This window comes from Mytilus californianus, unplaced genomic scaffold (assembly GCF_021869535.1).
Source record: "Mytilus californianus isolate M0D057914Y unplaced genomic scaffold, xbMytCali1.0.p SCAF_4, whole genome shotgun sequence".
Classification (NCBI taxonomy): Eukaryota; Metazoa; Mollusca; class Bivalvia; order Mytilida; family Mytilidae; genus Mytilus; species Mytilus californianus.
The window spans coordinates 108,214,303-108,234,794 of NW_026262690.1; the positions used below are offsets into that span (position 1 = coordinate 108,214,303).

General features: G+C 32.6%; 2 protein-coding genes across 2 annotated transcripts in view; one reads left to right on the forward strand and one right to left on the reverse strand.

The window, feature by feature from the left end:
• Window positions 1-1,225: 1,225 nt before the first annotated feature.
• LOC127739057 (menin-like) lies at window positions 1,226-15,173 on the reverse strand. The gene is made up of 6 exons (XM_052250628.1): window positions 14,759-15,173; window positions 13,149-13,301; window positions 11,376-11,560; window positions 10,748-10,788; window positions 9,297-9,521; window positions 1,226-3,556 (listed from the first exon to the last, which is right to left on the reverse strand). Exons 1-6 carry the CDS (start codon window positions 15,165-15,167, stop codon window positions 2,464-2,466), a joined length of 2,106 nt encoding a protein of 701 aa, XP_052106588.1. The 5' UTR covers window positions 15,168-15,173; the 3' UTR covers window positions 1,226-2,463.
• A 199-nt stretch (window positions 15,174-15,372) lies between these two features.
• Window positions 15,373-20,492, forward strand: part of LOC127739058 (putative lipid scramblase CLPTM1) — a 28,500-nt gene continuing 23,380 nt past the window's right edge. The window contains exon 1 of the mRNA XM_052250629.1: window positions 15,373-15,460. Within this exon, the coding sequence (XP_052106589.1) occupies window positions 15,383-15,460 (78 nt within the window). The 5' untranslated portion in view covers window positions 15,373-15,382. The remainder of the gene's footprint in view (window positions 15,461-20,492) is intronic.

Consider the following 20,492-nt stretch of genomic DNA (forward strand, 5'->3'; position numbering starts at 1 on the left):
CCAAACACTTACACACAAGTTATTGTCATGAAACTAGAAAAATGCTTGTTTTTTGCCCCTTTTTTGGCCCCTTATTCCTAAAATTTTGAGGCAATTACCCCAAAAATCAATTACAGCCTTCCCTTTGTGATATGGAACCTTGTGGTACAATGTCAGAGAGATCCATACACTTACACACAAGTTATTGTCTGAAAGTTACAAAATGCTTATTTTTGGCCCCTTTTTGGCCCCTAATTCCTTAACTGTTGGTACCATAACCCCCAAAATCAATCCCAACCTTCCTTTCGTGGTATTGAACCTTATGGTAAAATTTCATGGAGATCCATTCACTTAAACTAAAGTTAGAGTGCGAAAACCAATGTGTCTTCGGACGACGCCAGACGACGACGACGACAACGACGCCAACGTCATACCAATATACGACCAAAAAATTTTTAATTTTTGCGGTCGTATAAAAAGCATATTTCATGATTCAATAAAACTTAAATTGAAAATACCATACTTTTTAAAACTTGATTATCTAATGACAGATCAGGGCATATTGTTACGCTTTTTTGTCATCCCCCTTTTGCTAAAAAAAAAGGAGCTTCCTGTCTCCTGCCACGAAAATATTGGGTTCTGAAGATACAAAATTTTTATCTTTATTTTAATTTTTTCCTCTTATTGCAAATCACATATTTTTCAGTAAATAAAATTAATTATTGCAACGTACTCATTTGTATTAGCAACCAAAAACAAGAAAATTATATTTGTCCTAAACATTCAGAATACTATTTAGTAAGGAAAGATTTTTGACTTATGCCTGTCACAAATACCGTAACTCAAATATCAAATGCCCTATATTTTTTGTTAGTAATAAAATCTTCATACATGACAGTCTATGAGGCCATGTCTCTATTTTCATTTGTTTTGCGTCAAGTTAAATTTTCAAAATGTACCAAACAGTCCAGGATAAAAAAGATGCACAAAAAATTGATTAATTGATCTTTTTGTGTTTAACACCACTTGCAGCACTTTTGTCTATTGCATGGCAGCCAGTTTTTATTAGTGGAGGAAGCCAGTTTGCCCGAAGAATACCACCAACCTTTGGTAGGAAAACTGGCAATTCTAATCAACTAAGGTTGGAACTGAACACACCTGCCATGTGGGAGTTCAAAATCACAACCTCACAATTGATGGGGCAGTTATATCGTAGATGAACTACTTAGTACTAAGGCCCCTGCAATTCTTTTTTTTTTTTTTTTTTTTTTTTTTAAATCACACATGAACTTACATATGCCTCATGCCATTTTTTTAACATAAAAATATTGTATTAAGCAGACTACATTTCAGTATACAATGTTTTCATTTTAAAGCGAAAACTGACTTAAAGTTCAAACGTTCTCTTAAAACTCCTGATATCTTGATTTTTATGTTTGACCTTGGACCATCAAAAACCTAACAGTGAGCAGAATCAAAACCAAGGAAAACATAACTCTGGTCTTACAACTACCTTTAAGGATGTTCGCTCCTCTTGTTTTTGAATTTCTGCCAGATTTTCGGAATCCTCAGGTTTTATCCATGTATTGCCATTAAAAAAATTTGCCCACTAACCCCTAGTTTTCTTTTCATAATTTTATTACATATAGTTTAAAAAGCCATATTCGAAAATCTTATAAAATCCTTGTTATTTTTTCATTGTTTTTGAAAGAAAAAAGGTGTCAAATGTATGAAAAATCTAGAGAGAATCATTTCCCGCCAAATTTTCAATGGCTTATATCTCGAAAACAAGCACACAGACCCTTCATTTTTTTCTGCTTTTTTAGTTCCTTCATTTATATACTATCAATGTATAACAGTCTTTTAAAAAGCTTGTTATTTTGAAAAAGAGTAGCGAACATCCTTAAATAGTAAATTAGAAACGTGAAAAAGATTTAGAAGTTAACAAACAGGAAAATTCACAGAAATTTTAGTAAACAAGTATTAAAAAAACAAAACGAATAACTTAAAAAAGCATTTAAAAATGGCTACTATAGCTATTTTGTGTAAAAAATATTGTTTGATCAAATTTGATTCAGTCATAAATAAATTAACTTGGAATGCAATCTATACATCAACTTAAACAGGCAGTAAAAAATAAAGAAAGACGGCCATGGAATTTAAATTAAAAATATTTACAACAAACAAAAAATAAACGCAGGGATCATTTCAAAATCTGACAGTTTTTCCAAATAAATATAAAGAGGGAATATTTCAGTTGTACAGTTTAGAGAATATTCAACCATTCAACATGTTCAATATATTTCGATCACCACATACACATTTTTACACTTTCCATTAAAAGGGGTAGACAGGGTTAGTGATAACACTCTTATGTCCATTTCGATTAAAACTGTCATATTTTGAAATGGTTCCTAACTAACTAAAGCTACAATCTCGAAACAAATTAAAAAAAACATTAACAATAATAACTAATTGGACCATTTATTCTCGTCGTTGACGTTTCCTTGCCATTGCCAAGTCATTTTCTGTGCTCCTTTTATGATTTTTGAAATGTACTTGTGATTGTGCCGTAAGCTGAAGTTGTATTGCACTGTAGTTACACTTTTCCGAGGAGAAAATTTTTCGCAATGCCAACATTTTATGACTTTTCAGACATAAAGTTACTGGTTCAAAAACAACTTTTTCTTCAATCGGCTCAGGTTCAGGCTCAGGAATGGGACTTTCATGAGAACTGACAGGAACGGGACTATTCGGTGAGACAGGGGTAATAACTCCATTTGTAAACTGCTGTTCTTTTTTGTACATCATCATATCTGATGGACTCTCTGCTTTAAGCATGGCGTCAACAGACATACCCATGAAAGGAGATCCGTTGGACTTGGTGCTCAAGAATTCCTGTAAATCGACCCTAGTGTCTGAAGACGATGTAACAACAGATGTTGTACTAACAGCTGTAAATGGCTCTCCATTTCCGAGGAGATACTCAGGATTAAGTATTGAATCACCGCATGCTTGTGCTAATGCCTCTATATTAGGATTAGGTTCTGTGTGCAAATCATCATCAACTTTAGAGACCATGGCTTCAATGTCAGACATAGATTTGATTTGAGAGTCTTCTGTTTGCCCATTTATTTTGTCTGACTTTTCTTGGTCGTGAGTTTTACCTTTCTTGGCTTTCACTTTTTTCTTTTGATTTCTATTTTCATCTTGGATGATTTCTCTCTCTTCTTCCGATTCCTCTTCTGATTCAGATGAAGAAGATGACTCATCGCCATCCTCACTAGTCAGATGAATCAGTTTTCTAACTGTGGGATCAAATTTGGCTAGCGAATTCACCAACTGTTTTGCCCATGTTATGTGAAGAACAGGTGTTTTACTGTCCTCTTCCCATTCACAAATTCCATCATAGAATCTAAGAAAGTCTGCGTAGCATTCAGGATCATACGAAATTGATGTCTGGTGAATACGGGAAGCATTTTCACTGGCTACCTGCTTCATCATTGTAGGTATTAAATCATTGCCAACTTCTAGAAATTCTTTGTAAATTTCTTCATCTTCTCGATTGTAATTAAAACTGTAACATACATAATATATGAATAAGGTGACATTTATATATAAAAATAAGGAGATCAATAATATAACTATCAACAATAGAACAAGGAAATGGAGAATGTGTCTATGTGACACAGATGATGCCCCTGCTTGCATATAACGTTATAAAGGGACATAACTAGAGAACTGTAAAAGTGATACAACCCAAATTCGAACTTGATGTGTTTTTATCGTAATAAGCATTGTGTATAAGTTTCATAACATTTGGTTGAGGCAAACTAATGTTAGAGAAAGGAAACCAATTTTGGGACGTACGGACGGACAAGATTAACACATAATGCCCCCTTTGTCTAGTGGAGGGGGCATTAAAATGAGGGTGTAAACAGATGGATCCCAAATTTTAAAGAACTTGTGCTTGCAGATTGCACGTTCATCAACATTTGCTCATCATCTCCTTTTAATCATACATGCAATACCAATTGCAAACAAAAGTAATCTATTAAAAGTATATTATTTGCAATTCAAAATATGAAGATTCACAAAATGGATAATTTAACTTAAAAATTCGTAAGGGGTCTCGCCTACTTTTTCTGTTAATCGCAGGCGCAACAAAAATGAGGAAGTAAATCAATAAAAATATTCCTCTTGATACTATCTTTTGATTGTAAGAAGCTTCTGTCCAAGTTTGGTAAAAATCCAGGATAGTTTATGAATCTAATAAATGTTTAAAAACTTTAACTGCAGACTGAATGTAATGTTAACTGGAAGAAAACAAAATTTCCTTCTAGATACTAGCATTTGATCATAAACAAGCTTCTGTCCAAGTTTGGTACAAATCCAAAATAGTATAAGAAAGTTATTAAAATTTTAAAAACTTTAACCACAGAGTGAATGTGTTGTTTCCTGGCAGAAAATCTAAGTCCATTAAAAGTAAAATACGGAAAAAATGGATTTATTTTTTTACAAAATTTCCTTCTAGATACTAGCTTTAGATCATAAACAAGCTTCTGTCCAAGTTTGGTACAAATCCAAAATAGTAAAAGAAAGTTATTAAAATTTTAAAAACTTTAACCACAGAGTGAATGTGTTGTTTCCTGGCAGAAAATCTAAGTCCATTTAAATAAATAAAATAAGGAAAAAATGGATTTTTTTTTTTACAAAATTTACTTCTGGATACTATCTTATGATCATAAACAAGCTTCTGTCCAAGTTTGGTAGAAACCCAGGATAGTTTAAGAAAGTTATTAAAATTTTAAAAACTTTAACCACAGAGTGAATGTAATATTTCCCGGCAGAAAAACTAAGTCCATTTATAAGTAAAATACGGAAAAAAAGGAATTTTATTTTTACAAAATTTACTTCTGGATACTATCTTATGATCATACACAAGCTTCTGTCCAAGTTTGGTAGAAATCCAGGATAGTTTAAAAAAGTTATTAAAATTTCAAAAACTTTAACCACAGAGTGAATATTTTGTGGACGCCGCCGACGACAACGACGCCGTCGGAATGAAGGATCGCTATGTCTCGCTTTTTCGACTAAAGTTGAAGGCTCGACAAAAAAGCTACCTGTATAATTCTAACAAAAATAGAAATACATCCCTAATTTAATTTGAAAACTGTTATCATGATTTCAACAGTAATTTGTTCATTTTCTGTTTGATCTTACTGTCTAATATTTTCTTTTAGTTCAGGCCTTATACTCAAAAATATTAAGCAACGATATTACACATTTATGTTAATCTGTGTCAATTTATCAATTAAATGCATACAACTTCATTCATATAACTGAACAAATATTTCAGTTTCACATGAGAAACCTAATACGATTATTTATGACAAAAGAGACTATTTTTCGATCCTGATTGTTAATTTTCCTTTTCTTGACGGTGATGATTCTTTGTCCTCTGAACGGTGTGTTTATTTCACAACTTGTTCCCTATGCCCGTGTAAGCAGTTGCGTTTCAGATTTCAATGAATGTAATTTATTTCAAAATTGGTAAATGATCAAGTCAGGAATTTTCTTACCACATCAAAACTTTTAACAAATTCTTACAAAGATACAAAGATTTGGTTAGAAAGTTTAGCTGTACCTCTCGAGTTTTGATTAACAAGAGTGCACACGCTGAAATGTCTCGCCTTCTTTACTAATCATTGATATTATGTTGATAGTCCTAAATATAAAGCTTTATTACAACTGTCACATAAACTTAACATTAACCAAGAAAACTAAACATTGACCAATGAACCAGGAAAATGAGGTCAAGGTCAGATGAACCATGCTAGGCAGGCATGTACAGCTAACAATTCTTCCATACAACAAATATAGTTGACCTATTACTTATAGTTTAAGAAAAACAGACCAAAACACAAAACTTAAAACTGAGCAATGAACCTTGAAAATGAGGTCAAGGTAAAAAAAAAAACCTGCGTGACTGACAAATAGATCATAAAATATTTCCATACACCAAATATAGTTGAACTATTGCATATAGTATTAGAAAAAAAGACCAAAACTCAAAAACTTAACTTCATCAGAAGGGATTGACAAATATGGCCATTTTTTTTTTATTTCCTCTTGAGTACAGACAAACCTGTGCACAAGGAAAAGTTTTAAGGCATTGCAGAAACTGGATAAATATTTGTCAATTCCTTGAGATGAACCTGAAAGACCCCCCCACCCCAAAAAAAAAACAAAAAAAAACTAAAATTATCTTCAATCTTTGATCAAAATATTGTAAAAAGTCATATTTTCATATAATCTATTTATCTATTTATGTTGCTATGCTAAAATATTTTTTACTTATCTCAATACTTATCTTATTTCATATGTATCAAACATCAGTAAATGTGATTCTGTTGTGCAAACAAAATTTCAAAAGTTCTTCAATCTGTACATATTCAGCCAATTAATCTTTATGAAGGGACTGGAGTGAACTGTATTCTATGTTAAACATTCATGCATGAGTGACCTTATTTTAACATTTTCACACCTTCCAATGTTTTTGTTAATCACGGTTTAGTAATGATCCCTTAAAAGTTTTTATTATTTATTATCATTATTAATGTTATTTAAAGATTTTTATAAAATAATCTATTTCAATGTAAGTAATCAGCAGTTAAATAATAAAATACATTCCATACACCAAATATAGTTGACCTATTACTTATAGCATCTGAGAAGAAGACCAAACAACAGAAACTTAACATTGACCAATGAACCATGAAAATAAGCTCAAGGTCAGATGAAACCTGTCAGACAGACGTGCACACCTTACAATCATTCCATACACCACATATAGTTGACCTATAACTTATAGTATCTGAGAAGAGGACCAAACAAGAGCAACTTAACATTGACCAATGAACCATGAAAATGAGGTCAAGGACAAATGACACCTGCCAGTCAGACATGTACACCTTACAATCATTCCATACACCAAATATAGTTGACCTATTGCTTATAGTATTAGAAAAACAGACCAAAACACAAAAACTTAACATTGACCAATGAACCATGAAAATAGGTCAAGGACAAATGACACCTGCCAGACAGACATGTACACCTTACAATCATTTCATACACCAAATATAGTTGACCAATGGCTTATAGTATTAGAAAAACAGACCAAAACACAAAAACTTAACATTGACCAATGAACCGTGAAAATGAGGTCAAGGTCAGATGAAACCTGCCAGACTGACATGTATCCCTTATAATCATTCCATACACCACATATAGCTGACCTACTGCTTGTAGTATCTGAGAAACGGACCTAATCACGTAACTTTAACCTTGATCACTGATCCATGAAATGAGGCTGAGGTCAGGTGAACCCTGTCTGATGGACATGTAGACGTTGCAAGGAACCAATATACCAAATATAGTTATCCTATTACTCATAATAAGTGAGAAATTTACATAACAAAAAAACTAAACTTTTTTTTCAAGCAGTCGCTGAACCATGAAAATAAGGTCAAGGACATCGGACATATGACAGACGGAAAGTTCGTAACATAAGGTATCTGCATACAAAGTATGAAGCATCCAGGTCTTCTACCTTCTGAAATATAAAGCTTTATACAAATAATTTACGCCGCCGTCGCCGGATAGTAATACCTATGTCTCACTTTCTGCGACTTTCGTCGCAGGCGAGACAAAAATGGGATATCACATCCTAATTTTTATAGTGATGTTGTTTATAAAGCCCGTAAATTCAGATCCATGTAAACTAATTGATCCTTAGAATAAACTTATTCTTAAAGGTTATCAATTTAACACAGTTGTAAAATCTTTAAATATTGTTTTTATGGGTGCTAACATAGATTTTGTTCCTAATACATTAAAATGTAACCAAATATATATTGCTATATCTGTACAGTTATAAGATCTCATGATCCTACATCCTGTCAACAGTTTATTTATATTTTGGCATTGCACAAGTTTTGAATTTTAGAAAAACGATATCATTCTGGATATCTGTACCGTAGAAAGGCTTGTATAGTTCGCAGTGGTACATAGTCCAGACCCCCTTCTCCCCACGAAATTTTAGGTAAAAAAACTTTTTGTAACTGTTAGAAAAGGTCTAATGAAACTCCGGTAATTTCAAATCCTGTGCGGTCGTTTGCGGTATTTTCTTGGAAAAACCTGTTTTCCATCATCAAACAGAAGCTGAAACTGCTTGTTAATGATTCTAGAACGCTTCATGATTGTTAAAATAAGTTAAATTCACTTAAAAAACAATTTAGAAACTTGTGTATGTTTAAACAGGAAGTTTAAAAAGCACGTGTAAAAGAAGAAATTAACCGGTGAGAGTCGAAATCCGTACATAACAGATATCACTATAATACGACTTTGAAAGTAAAACAGTTCCATCCTTTTGTAAAACAGTCTTTAATATATCTATCACATTAATGTTTGAAGGGTCTTAAGCTAATACAAACCATATTAGTCAGTATGAAACACCAAAACGGAACGAACAATAACCGATTTCGTTTTGTAGTTTACAAATTCTAAGCTGGTTTACGGTTGTCTTTTTCACTATGTTTGTATCGTTTCAATCGAGCAGATACCAGTTTATTTCAACCAATGCATTGAAAAGAAACGAGAAATTTGTAATGAAAGGTTTAGTTTTTATATTTATCAGTATTAATTTGATATTGAATAGAAATAACTTATTAATATGGATGAGTTAAAATTATTAGTTTGAAAAATGATAAGAGCGCCCTCTACAATAGAAATAACAAAGATGGCGGAACGTAAACAAACCACCTCGACCGCGAAATTGAAATTTTTCTCTTATTTCTTGCTTATTGTACTCTATAGTCCGCACCCCGTCTGGAAGGTCCAATTTTGGAGAATAAAACCGCGGACTATACAAGCCTTTCTACGGTAGCTAAAATTCTTGACATAAGTAGTCATTGCTTGTATTGTTGATTAAGTGTTGATGTTTTTACATAAAGTGTCAATTATTTCATGCATATTAAGGATAATACAGTTGGTTAATGTAAAATCAGAAAATTTTGTTTGCACTTAATATTACCATTGTTGACCAATCAACAAACTATTGCGAATCAAGAAATTATGCATACAGAAAATGCAATCAAAATAAAAATGTGAGTTTTTAATTTTGGTATTCTATCCTGTTGCAATTTATCAAAACATCGCAATAATTTTTGAATTTACAGTAATCATTCAGCCTTGAGGATAAGGCCGAGTAAACAACAATATCAACAGTCACTGGTTTTCAAACTAATACCTACTTTTTCACTGCATTAGTTGCTTCTGCCCACGCTTTTAATGCTCGTTTATAATTCTGATTTCTGTAATGGTAACCGCCAAGGTAGGTATATGGATAAACATGTTGATTATTGTAATGAACTTTAGATGACTGGATTGCTTCCTCAAAAATGTCCACAGGAGGAGGCCTTCCAGGTGTTGGTGAGATTTCTTCTAAGTCTCCCAAATTACCCAAAGCCATTGGGTATCTGTAGAAAGGAATTGATAGGTTTGAATTGCTCTACATTTGTCATTTCAGGGCTTTTATAGCTTGCTTTGAAGGATTAGTTTTGCTCATTGTTGAAGACCGTACAGTCACCTTTAGTTGCTAACTTCTACCTCATTTGGTCTCTGGCGGAGAATTGTCTCAGGGCTATTCCAGAAAAAAATGTATGGGGGGGTTGGAAGGCAGTTTTTGTCAGAACCCGCCACCCAGACAATTGTAATTGAGAATCATATAGTGCATTATAGTGTGAAAAGTTGCTCTGATACCCATCACCCATGTATTATTAATATAAAGTGCCTTCCAACCCCCCCATACAGTTTTTTCTGGAATAGCCCTCATTGGAAATCATACTACATCTTCATACTTACATCTTGATAGTTGCAATGTCTGTTTTTGTTATTTATAGTTCTTGTAGCAGCACAAAAGATGGTTACAGACATTCAAAGTTATTTGTTGATACATTTTCCCTAAACAGATATGTATCATGATTATTCAAAACTTTAAAGAAAATTTTTTCTCATGAATTCTACAACAAAACTTGCAAGAATTTTTATTTTTGCACCTAATTCTAATCTCCTAAAGATCAAATGTAACCAAATTTAGTGAAATTAATTTCTAAGCAAAAATTTCACTCTGCAGTATTACGTGTTTGAATAAAAGGCTGTTAGTATCCAATTCTATGCTGTTTTTTTTTTGTTGTTCCTTTTTTCAATTAATTTATCTATTATCTGTTGCATTACACATGTAACAATAGATCTGATTTTTGGATTCCATACAATTCTGGAAATCTCTAATTTTTGGCACTTTATTTTATTTGTCAAGTTCAAAATAAAAAGTTTTTCCATAAAAATACATACAGTACAGTGAAATATAATGAACATGAAACATATGAGCAAAATTTGCTTGAGCGCACAATTTTCATTCTGATATAAATATTTGTTTGTTCTAGTGAAAAGGCTTTCCTTTTTGTTTTACAGGTTTTCATTCTTTTATCATGTTGTTATATGTGTGTTCCTCCTGTTAGATCTTGAAGCAATACAGAGCTTAGTATTTTGAACAAGTGACTGACCATCATTGAAGACCTCATGAAATCAAGTTTTATACCTCTGTTGGGTTGCCGTTCCAATAATAATTACCCCATACCATTTGAATTCATGGTCTCTATTTCTATAGAAATGTTCATACCAATAAATGTCACAGTAAACTTACTTTGATAAATGGCCCAAATCATACAACAACCACAAAAGTTCCTGTAAATACACAACCATTTTTATTTTAATATTAATTAATTACAGTATACTTCAGAAATAGTCCTGGCATTAAAATTAAGTTCTATCCAGAAATAAGAGCAAAAAAAAAATATGTGTTAAGGGCTGTTCCATTAAAACATACTTGGTACCGAGGGAAGGCACTTTGAAAATGGGGCAACCACCTACAGAGGCAAATAAAAATTTCATTTACATTTCCACTATGCAAAAACATAGATGACACCCACCTATAGTTGAGATTTGGACGTGCCTTCCCTGGGTCCCATGTATGTTTTTATGGAATAGCCCTAAGGATGTCCAAAAGTTATAGTTTGACTATTTCACAACTAAAAAAATGCGCTAGCAAATATCCCCTTTTTAAATCAAAGTAATAATCCTCCTCCCTATGTTATTATAGGAGCAAGCATATAAAATTTTAATGATTTCATTTTTCAATAATAATATTAAAAAAAAAATTGAACCCAGCTGGCAAAGCATAAGATTTGAAACACTATGGATTCATTATTACTTGTTGAATACCAATTTTCGTGAGATTCATGAGTAAAGAACCAATAATTGAAATGTCATACCTGTTGTAATGATCCCATCTCTACACTATCCACAGTCAAATTTATGGATGGATTAATTCCACTAACAATGGCTGCCACTTCCATGTGTCTATTACATGTAACTGGCTGTCCATTTAAATACAACCAACTCTTTTCTACAACACTAGCTGTTATTGGCTGGCCCCTTTTGTCTTCATTTCCTTTCCCTTAAAATAGAAATTTCTAAACAATTTATCATTCAAGTACGATGAACCCATGAAAAATACTGAGAAATTGCATGCTATGACAGGTGAAAAAGTAAAACAAGAATGCATGCATTGCCGTGCTAAGGCCAAAATAAATATGTGTGTTTACTGTCTAACTGTTACCTGCAAAAAAAATGTTGGTTGGTCGGTCGGCAAAACATTTTTTTATATTTGATCCACAAACCCTGATATAACCTTATCCTAAGGAAAAGGATCAGGTATTGTAATTACCTATATTTCCGACAGGGACAGTTTGTTGATGTTTTTACTCGGTTTTACACAATACTAGTTGACGATTTTTGGCATTAAGCTAGCGGTTGAACAAAAAGAACATTAAAGTGATGAATAATACCAGTGAAAATATAATTTGCCCAATTTTCAGTGAAAAAAAGAAAGGTAGGCTCTCAAAAATTAGGATCAGTAAGGGTACAGTAAACACACATATTTTTGTTTGGCTTATGGCCAAATAAAAATATATGTGTGGTTCCAGTTACATCCTGAAAAAAAAAATAGGGTCGGAAGGTCTGCATTTTTTAAAAAATATTTTTTTGGGTCAAAATCCAGAAAAAAAATTGTGTGTTCACCGAGTCCGATTCCGGTATTATACACACCCCTACCGGAAGTTCGCCATCTTCTATGTTTGGTTGTAAAATAAACAGACATGTTACCTTTTTAGTTAATTTTGTTGCATTCTGTAAGAATTTGTTGCATTTTTAGCCGTAGTAGATACTTCTAATGTAAATTCAGATGACAGAAGTCTGTGAATTTAATTATTGAAATTCACATTCCACTAAATTGGATTGTTCAAAGCTTATTTTTCAGAAATGGGAAAAAAAGTTCTAGGGTTGGGGGGTTAAACTAGAGTTGGTCAGGTAACTGGAACCACACATATATTTTTCTTCGGCATAAGCATACCCCCCTTAGAACTAAAAGTATCAAAAACAGGAAGTAAGAGTCTGACGGATAAAAAGAGTGCTCACTATTAGAACTCATCATTGTCAAGCTGCTGACCAAATTTGAAGTCATTCTGTTTTGTAGTACTGGAGAAATGTGTGATGAAAAATTTAAAGTTCATTCAACATATTGAAATTTTCAAAGTATTGGCAAACAGGAAGAAGGTCATTGACAGATCAGAAAAGTGCTCATACTTTACAACTCATCATTGTTAAACTGCTGACCAAATTTGAAGTCATTCTGTTCAGTAGTACTGAAGAAATGTGTGATGAAATATTGTGGAACAGATGAAAGGACAAGGTGACCCCCATTCTTAGAGTGGGGGTATAATAAAATACTAGGAGGGGGTTGTCAAACATCGCTTCGAAAGCAGGCCCCAGGAGAGAATCACATAAAATTTTGCAACAGAAACACCATGTACATGACGTACAAGGTAAATCTAAACTGGATTGATAAATTACCATGTCAATAAGAATACAGGTGGTATCGTCAATCATCATTTTGAAAGCAGGCACCCGCCGTGACAAAAGACTCACATATACTTTGCAATAGATACACCATAATTATACCAGGCAAGTTAAAATTGACTAATTACCATGCCATGTGACTTCAGCAGTTTCTTTTAGATCTTCACCAAACACAACCCAAGCATGGTCTTCTGATAAAGATAAATGTACATCATTGTATTCTAGTATCTGGAAGGCAGCAACTACTGCAAAAGCAACACCAAAACAGTCAAGCTTGTTCCCTGAAAGAGAAAAAAAAGTGCAAAGTTTATAAAACATTAACAGACCGCATATGACAACCATTCTTACAAAAATCATCTTTAAATAATTAAGCTATATTTTTTAAATAACCTGTCTAGTACTTTATATGTATTTACATCACTACCAATGAAGCAATTTTCTGCTTTAACCATAAGAAATCAAGACAATATGTGTGTGTGTATCAAGTGCTCACAAACATGTTAAATAAATGGGGAATGTGTCCATGGGACACAGATGATGCCCCCGCTTGCATATAACGTTATAAAGGGACATAACTTAAGAACTGTAAAAGTGATGCTACCCAAATTTGTACTTGATCTGATTTTGTGATAATAAGCATTGTTTGTAAGTTTCATAACATTTGGTTGAGGCAAACTTAAGTAAGAGAATGGAAACGAAAACGCATCTGCTGATGTTATTCAGCGAGTATATTTATTAAAAAAAAATATAAAACATGAAATATTTATCTCAGTGAAAAACGAAGAGGAAAATAACTGCCAGTGCTGCCCTTACTGAAATAAATTTCTTTGTCAAGTTTTTTCGGCAAAGAAATTTCATTTTTGGCTTAAAAATTGCGATTACTGACCATTAACATTTACTCTGAATGACATATTTGTAGATCTAGAAAGTCAGTATATCCCATCTTGAACATTAGAGCATTCCTGATGACGGTTAATCAACAATAAGCACTCCAAACGCATGAAATTTATAAAGTGTTGTTTTCATACATGTTTGTATTTTGTATAAGGTTTGGGACTTTCAAATATATTTGACTCATCACTGAAGACATTAATTGTCGAAATATGCATCTGGTGCAATGAAATTGATACGATTAATGTTAATTGAATGATTTATCAAAGCAAGTTATGTTGCCTTCAAGAATGATTTTTTTATAATTTGTTAATTTATTTACAAAAATGTACATGACAGATTCAGACAAGATTTTAATTATTAAGTATTCATCCTGATTTTACCCTGAAAACATTACATGCATTAGGAATTTTGTGATTCTATGTAATACCACAGATTACTCAAAGTCTTAGGCAGGTCATATTAGTCAACAGCATTGTATCACTGTTAACACCCTCTTCCTGTGGTCTTTGGTGGATAGTTGACTCATTGGCAATCAAATAACATCTCCTTATTTTGATATGTTTTACTTCCTCATTGGTATCTTATTTTTAATATGGGGTATTAGACAATAACAATAATATCTCATAAAGGATGTCACATATATGAACAGAATATATGGTGGTTCTGTTTTTTATATTTTTGATTGTAGATTGAAAAGAGAACTGTCATGACGATGATGTTTTAATCTTGTCAATTGTGATCATAACAAATGGGTTGCAGTCACTGTCAGTCCTATTTCTAATTTCGTTTGATTTAAATAAGTAAAAGCACACGTAACAATATGTTAACTTGTAAATAAGTATACCAGTTAGGAAACTGTAAAGTGACTGGAGATGTGCTCTATCTTTGAAACTCTTTGATAAACAACACCAAACCACATCAGAGACAATTTTCACAAGTTCTCTGGTAGCAAATTTGTCAGGAAATTTTGTTTTGTCAACTGATCTTTTTATATGCGTCACAAATTTAGTGTACAGTGCATCTATGGTCGATAATTCAATAACAGGAAAAATGGGCTCCAGCGTGTTGGATTTGTCAGCATCACTAGATACCGCTCGGTTGACAGTCAAAATATTTTCAATTACTCCAAGCACAATAGACATTAATGTTAAGTTAGGTTCATTATCTTTCAGTTCATGTTTAAATAAATCAATGACATCTTGTATTTTTTGAAGGGGAAAGAATTGTTTTTCTATTTCTCGTAATCCCGCCATCTTGCATTTAGGAAAATAATATTCTAGCCTTTAATTCTGCATTTTTGCATAATTAAATATTTAAGAAGTTTTATTGGATTATTGACCAAAATTTTCATGATATAATATTTATCTTATCTTAATTTCATTGTATTCTAGGTTGTCATTGCTTTGCTTTTAAATAAATTTTCTGTTTCGTAATAAGTTTAGAGATTAATTATTATGTTTTAGAGAAAATGGCCGACAACGTGCCCGTCGCATCAGCAGCCAACAGCAATCAAGTCCAAAATGCCGAACAAGGGGCTGACCAGGCGGTAATTAACTTTGAAATAAGTCTATATGTTGATTTATTTTCCCAATATTACTTTATGTTTTAAATTTGTGTATATAAATAAGATTCTGATCGAAAGATAAAACAACACACAGCTGAGAATCTGATAATAATAATGTCTGATTCGTCAAGCTTCCGTTTCGACCTTTCCAGAAAGCATTTATTTTAAATTATCTGAACATCGTATGTTGTTTAACTTATGAACTTATGGTACGTCTGTTTTTCTGTCCATGTGAAGGGAAAGCACAAATGCCTTTTACAATGACATGGTCAGCATACAAGATTCATGATACAAAATGTAACTTGTAAGGCATTAATAAGTAAGGTGTTTTGTAGTGAAAAAGGGGGGGGGGGGGGGTCTTAAAATAATATTATGGCCTTGTAAGAGCTGAAAAGTAATAAACTTGTTTAAAGTTTATCACAACAAATGGACAAAAATTGCTGGTTTTACACCTCAAAAATTACTCGCGTACAGACACTTGCAATTGGAAAATTTTTAAGGCCTAGCATTCACAAGATATATATAAATTAAATATAGTTTATGTTTCTTAAAGATAAATCTTTTTTAATTTTGAAGGGCATTTTTTTAGTTTCTGCAGAAGGTGGTGTAAAAATAAACACAGGGGTTTTTCTAGGTATTTTGGGAAAAAGGACCCTGGCCAGTTTTGGGAATTTTTTCATGCGCTTTTCAATGGAATGGGGACAACAGCAAATATACCAGATTTGAGTTTTAGTGTGTTTAGTTCATTAAAAGTTATCTTTTTTATCAGTCGGGGGACTTATTGAAATAAGAGATTTTCAAATCACTTATTTAAGTAGCAAATTTCGAAGTTTTGTCACAAATTGTGATTTTGTAGTTTTACCAAAATTTTAAACACATATGTTTAGATAATATCTTTTCATTAGTAAAATTGAAAAAAAATGAACTTTTTACTTCTTTTAAGCAGCAAGGTTTATGCCTTTGATACAATCATTTAGCTGCAAATTCTATTTTAGTTGAAAAAATGCTATAAAAATGGCTTTACATAATGAACTGATTCTTTCTTAACAGATTTTTCCCAGCAGTGGGATTATTTTTTCTGTAAAATTCAAGGTTTCATCTTATAGATTATGTAATAAAATTCTACTGTTCGCGATCAAAATTTCACTGTTCGGGGGTGTTGAAATTAGTGGGGGTTATTAAAATAATGATACTTAAAGAAGTGATTTTTTGGAAGGAAATTAAGGTATGATACTTAAACAAGTGTTTTTTATGTCATTATCCTAGATTTAGTACAAGGTCATCACCTGACATGACCCGGTCATCCTATCAACACAGATGTTGGTTCTGATAATTTTAGCAACATAATTAGTCCCTGGATCATTAGTATTCTATATTCAAAGCTACAATAAAATTAAATCACTTAGTTTAGTGATTAATTTGTACTACTTAAATAGGTGATTATTAAAGAAAGACAACTCTTACTTCCAACCTTTATGGACATAATGTTACTTGAATCAGTGATTTAGAAAATCACTCATTTAAGTAAGTCCCCTGACTGTTTATTGTGAAAATAAAGTAAGAAACTTCCAGAATTTTACTGGCCCTTCAAAATTGAAAAGAAATTACCTCTTGGAATTGTAGATATATGTTTACACTATAAAAACATCTACATGTAATATCAACATTTATTAATGATTAGGAAAATTACTGTCACATTTACATGATTTAATTGGATTTTGACATGAAAATTTGTGAACTAAAAGTAATTTTGAGTTTCTGTATAAAATATTTCCTGATTTTTCTTTTTTTTTCCATATATCTTTTGCTTTTCAATTCTAGTGTTTATATTTCATCATCAACATGTATTTTGTCACCGGCCTAGAATTATTATTTTTTTATTGTATTTGATCGGCAAACCCGGAATTACCCTTATCCGCCCCGGAATCTGACCCGGTATTGTAATTGTCTTCATTTCCGGTTTATGGCATCCATTGTTTTTATACGACCGCAAAAAAAATTTTGTGGTCGTATATTGGTATGACGTTGGCGTCGTCGTCGTCGTCGTCCGAATACACATTAGTTTTCGCACTCTAACTTTAGTTTAAGTGAATGGATCTCAATGAAATTTTACCATAAGGTTCAATACCACAAAAGGAAGGTGGGGATTGATTTTGGGGGTTATGGTACTAACAGTTAAGGAATTAGGGGCCAAAAGGGGCCAAAAATAAGCATTTTTGTAACTTCCAGACATAACTTGTGTGTAAGTGTATGGATCTCTCTGACATTGTACCACAAGGTTCCATATCACAAAGGGAATGCTGGGATTGATTTTGGGGGTAATTGCCTCCAAATTTTAGGAATTAGGGGCCAAAATGGGGCAAAAAACAAGCATTTTTCTAGTTTCATGACAATAACTTGTTTGTAAGTGTATGGATCTTTATGAAATTGTACTACAAGGTTCCATATCACAAAGGGAATACTGGGATTGATTTTTGGGGTAATTTCCTCCAAATTTTAGGAATTAGGGGCCAAAATGGGGCAAAAAACAAGCATTTTTCTAGTTTCATGACAATAACTTGTTTGTAAGTGTATGGATCTTTATGAAATTGTACTACAAGGTTCCATATCACAAAGGGAAGGCTGGGATTGATTTTGGGGGTTTTCCCTCAAAATTTTAGTAATTAGGGGCCATAACAGGGCAAAAAAAACATGCATTTTTCTAGTTTCAGGACAATAACTTGTGTGTAAGTGTATGGATCTTTATGAAATTGTACTGCAAGGTTCCATATCACAAAGGGAAAGCTGGAATTGAGTTTGGGGGTAATTGCCCTAAACGTTTAGGAATTTGGGGCCAAAAAGGGGCCTAAAAACAAGCATTTTTCTAGTTTCCAGACAATAACTTGTGTTCAAGTGTATGAATCTCTCTGAAATTGTACTGCAAGGTACCATACCACAAAGGGAAAGCTGGGATTGAGTTTGGGGGTGATGAATCATAAGGGGGTTCAAAAAATTGGGGGGGGGGGATTTTTTTTTTTCCTTTTTTTTCTTTAACATTTTCCATTTTAAATTGGTTATTTCTGATTTATATATAAAAGCAAATAATAATGATATGGTTTGAATAGGCATACATGTGAACCTCCCGACGGGAGTACAATAATCCCGTTTTCAGGGGTCTCCTCCCGACCTCCTGTTGAAGAGGAAAAAATCCCGTGTATGAAATTTTTCATGAATGAAAAATTTCTGCCCAACATATCATCTCAGGCATCTGGTGTAACTGACATTACCTGAAGTTATATTTTACCTGTAAATCAATTAACATGCATAATTATATGGCTTCACTTGTCAGCTTGGGTGTCAAACATACTGGTAATCAACGATTTTTACCTCAGGCTAACTGCCGTTGTGTAACAAAAACTGTGTATTTATTGGGTTACTTCCCTTGATTTATCCTGTTTTAAGTTACTTTCCTTTTAATAATGAAAATTTTTAAAAGAATATAAATAAAATATAAATTGAACAAATAATCATAAAAGGATGGTTATTAAATGATTTTAAATGTCTTAGGACAAATAAAAAAATAATAATTTGAAAATTATTTGAGGATTCTATACTTCCTTTCAAGGCTTAAATTGAAATTTATATAATAACTATGACCCAAAGTTTACAGATAGAATGATTTTCTGAGTTTGCAAATAAAAACTATATGCAAGAGAAAAAAAAAAACAAAAAACATATTTGCAGATAGCTAAACAAATGTTCTGGTTGCAATGATTGTTTTATAGAATATGAAGTAAAAAATTTAAAGAACATACTGGAAAAAAACAATGTTAGATTGAACATGTAGAATATAAAGATGGAGAAACTTTATAAGTACAAGGGTACTATAAACATAATAAATTGGATGGAAAGTTGAAGAAAACACACTTTAAAAGACCATTTTTACAGCACACGGTTACATTTACAACAAAATTAATGTCGATTAAAAACCTCCTGATCTGAGTCCTAATCTCCTGACCAAAATTTCCCAATCTCCTGATCTGAGTTTCACAGTCCATCACATGTATGAATAGGTAAATTGAAAATTTTTAAGTTCTTAGACCACTTTCATTCTGTGTCAGAAACCTATGCTGTGTCAAATATTTAATTACAATCCAAATTCAGTGCTGTATCAAGCTTGAATGTTGTGTCCATACTTGCCCCAACTGTTCAGGGTTCGACCTCTGCGGTCGTATCAAGCTGCGCCCCAGCGGAGCATTTTATTCAATGTTGTTTTTGTCAGTCAGATAGGATTTTACTCGGATTTACACATTATTTGTTGGCGATTTTCGGCATAAAGCTAGCGGTTGATCAAAATGAACATTGCTGTCATGAATAATAAAGATGAAAATAAATTTTGAGATCGTTTGGGAATTTTGCTCCCAAAATTGGAAAAAATGTAGGGTATTTGCCATTGGGAATGGGTCCGAATACCGGACCCTGTGGAATGCTAGAAAAATCCATGAAACAAGTCAGGTAAAATCTTTCAGATGCCCCAGTGACTCTCAGGTAATAATTTTCTATTGTATTGATTTATATAGACAATAGAAGGACAATAGATATCTACTCGGGTGTTTTTCTTATTTTATTATCTTCTACAATTATGAAAAAAAACTGCCCATCAAAATCCAAAAAAGAATTAACCTTTATGAAAAACAAAATGCATTTAGCTTTTATATATCTAGTGGATGCTAGGCTTAACAGCTTTTCCAACTGCACAGGTTTGTCGGTAATTTTTGAGGTGTGAAAACGACATTTTTGTCCATTTGTTATGATGAACATTAAGATAGAATGAAAATTGATATTCAGCAACACGAAATGCAGGGACCAGTTGTGTACAAAAGTGGGGGGAAAATGTTGTGTGGCAAACGCAACAAAAAATAAGCATGGGTACTAACAGATGAAAATTAAAAATGAATATCCAATCAAGAAAAAATCTCCCCACTTTTTATGAGTGGAGGGCCACATGCATGTACTTTTTACTTTTTGCAAATTT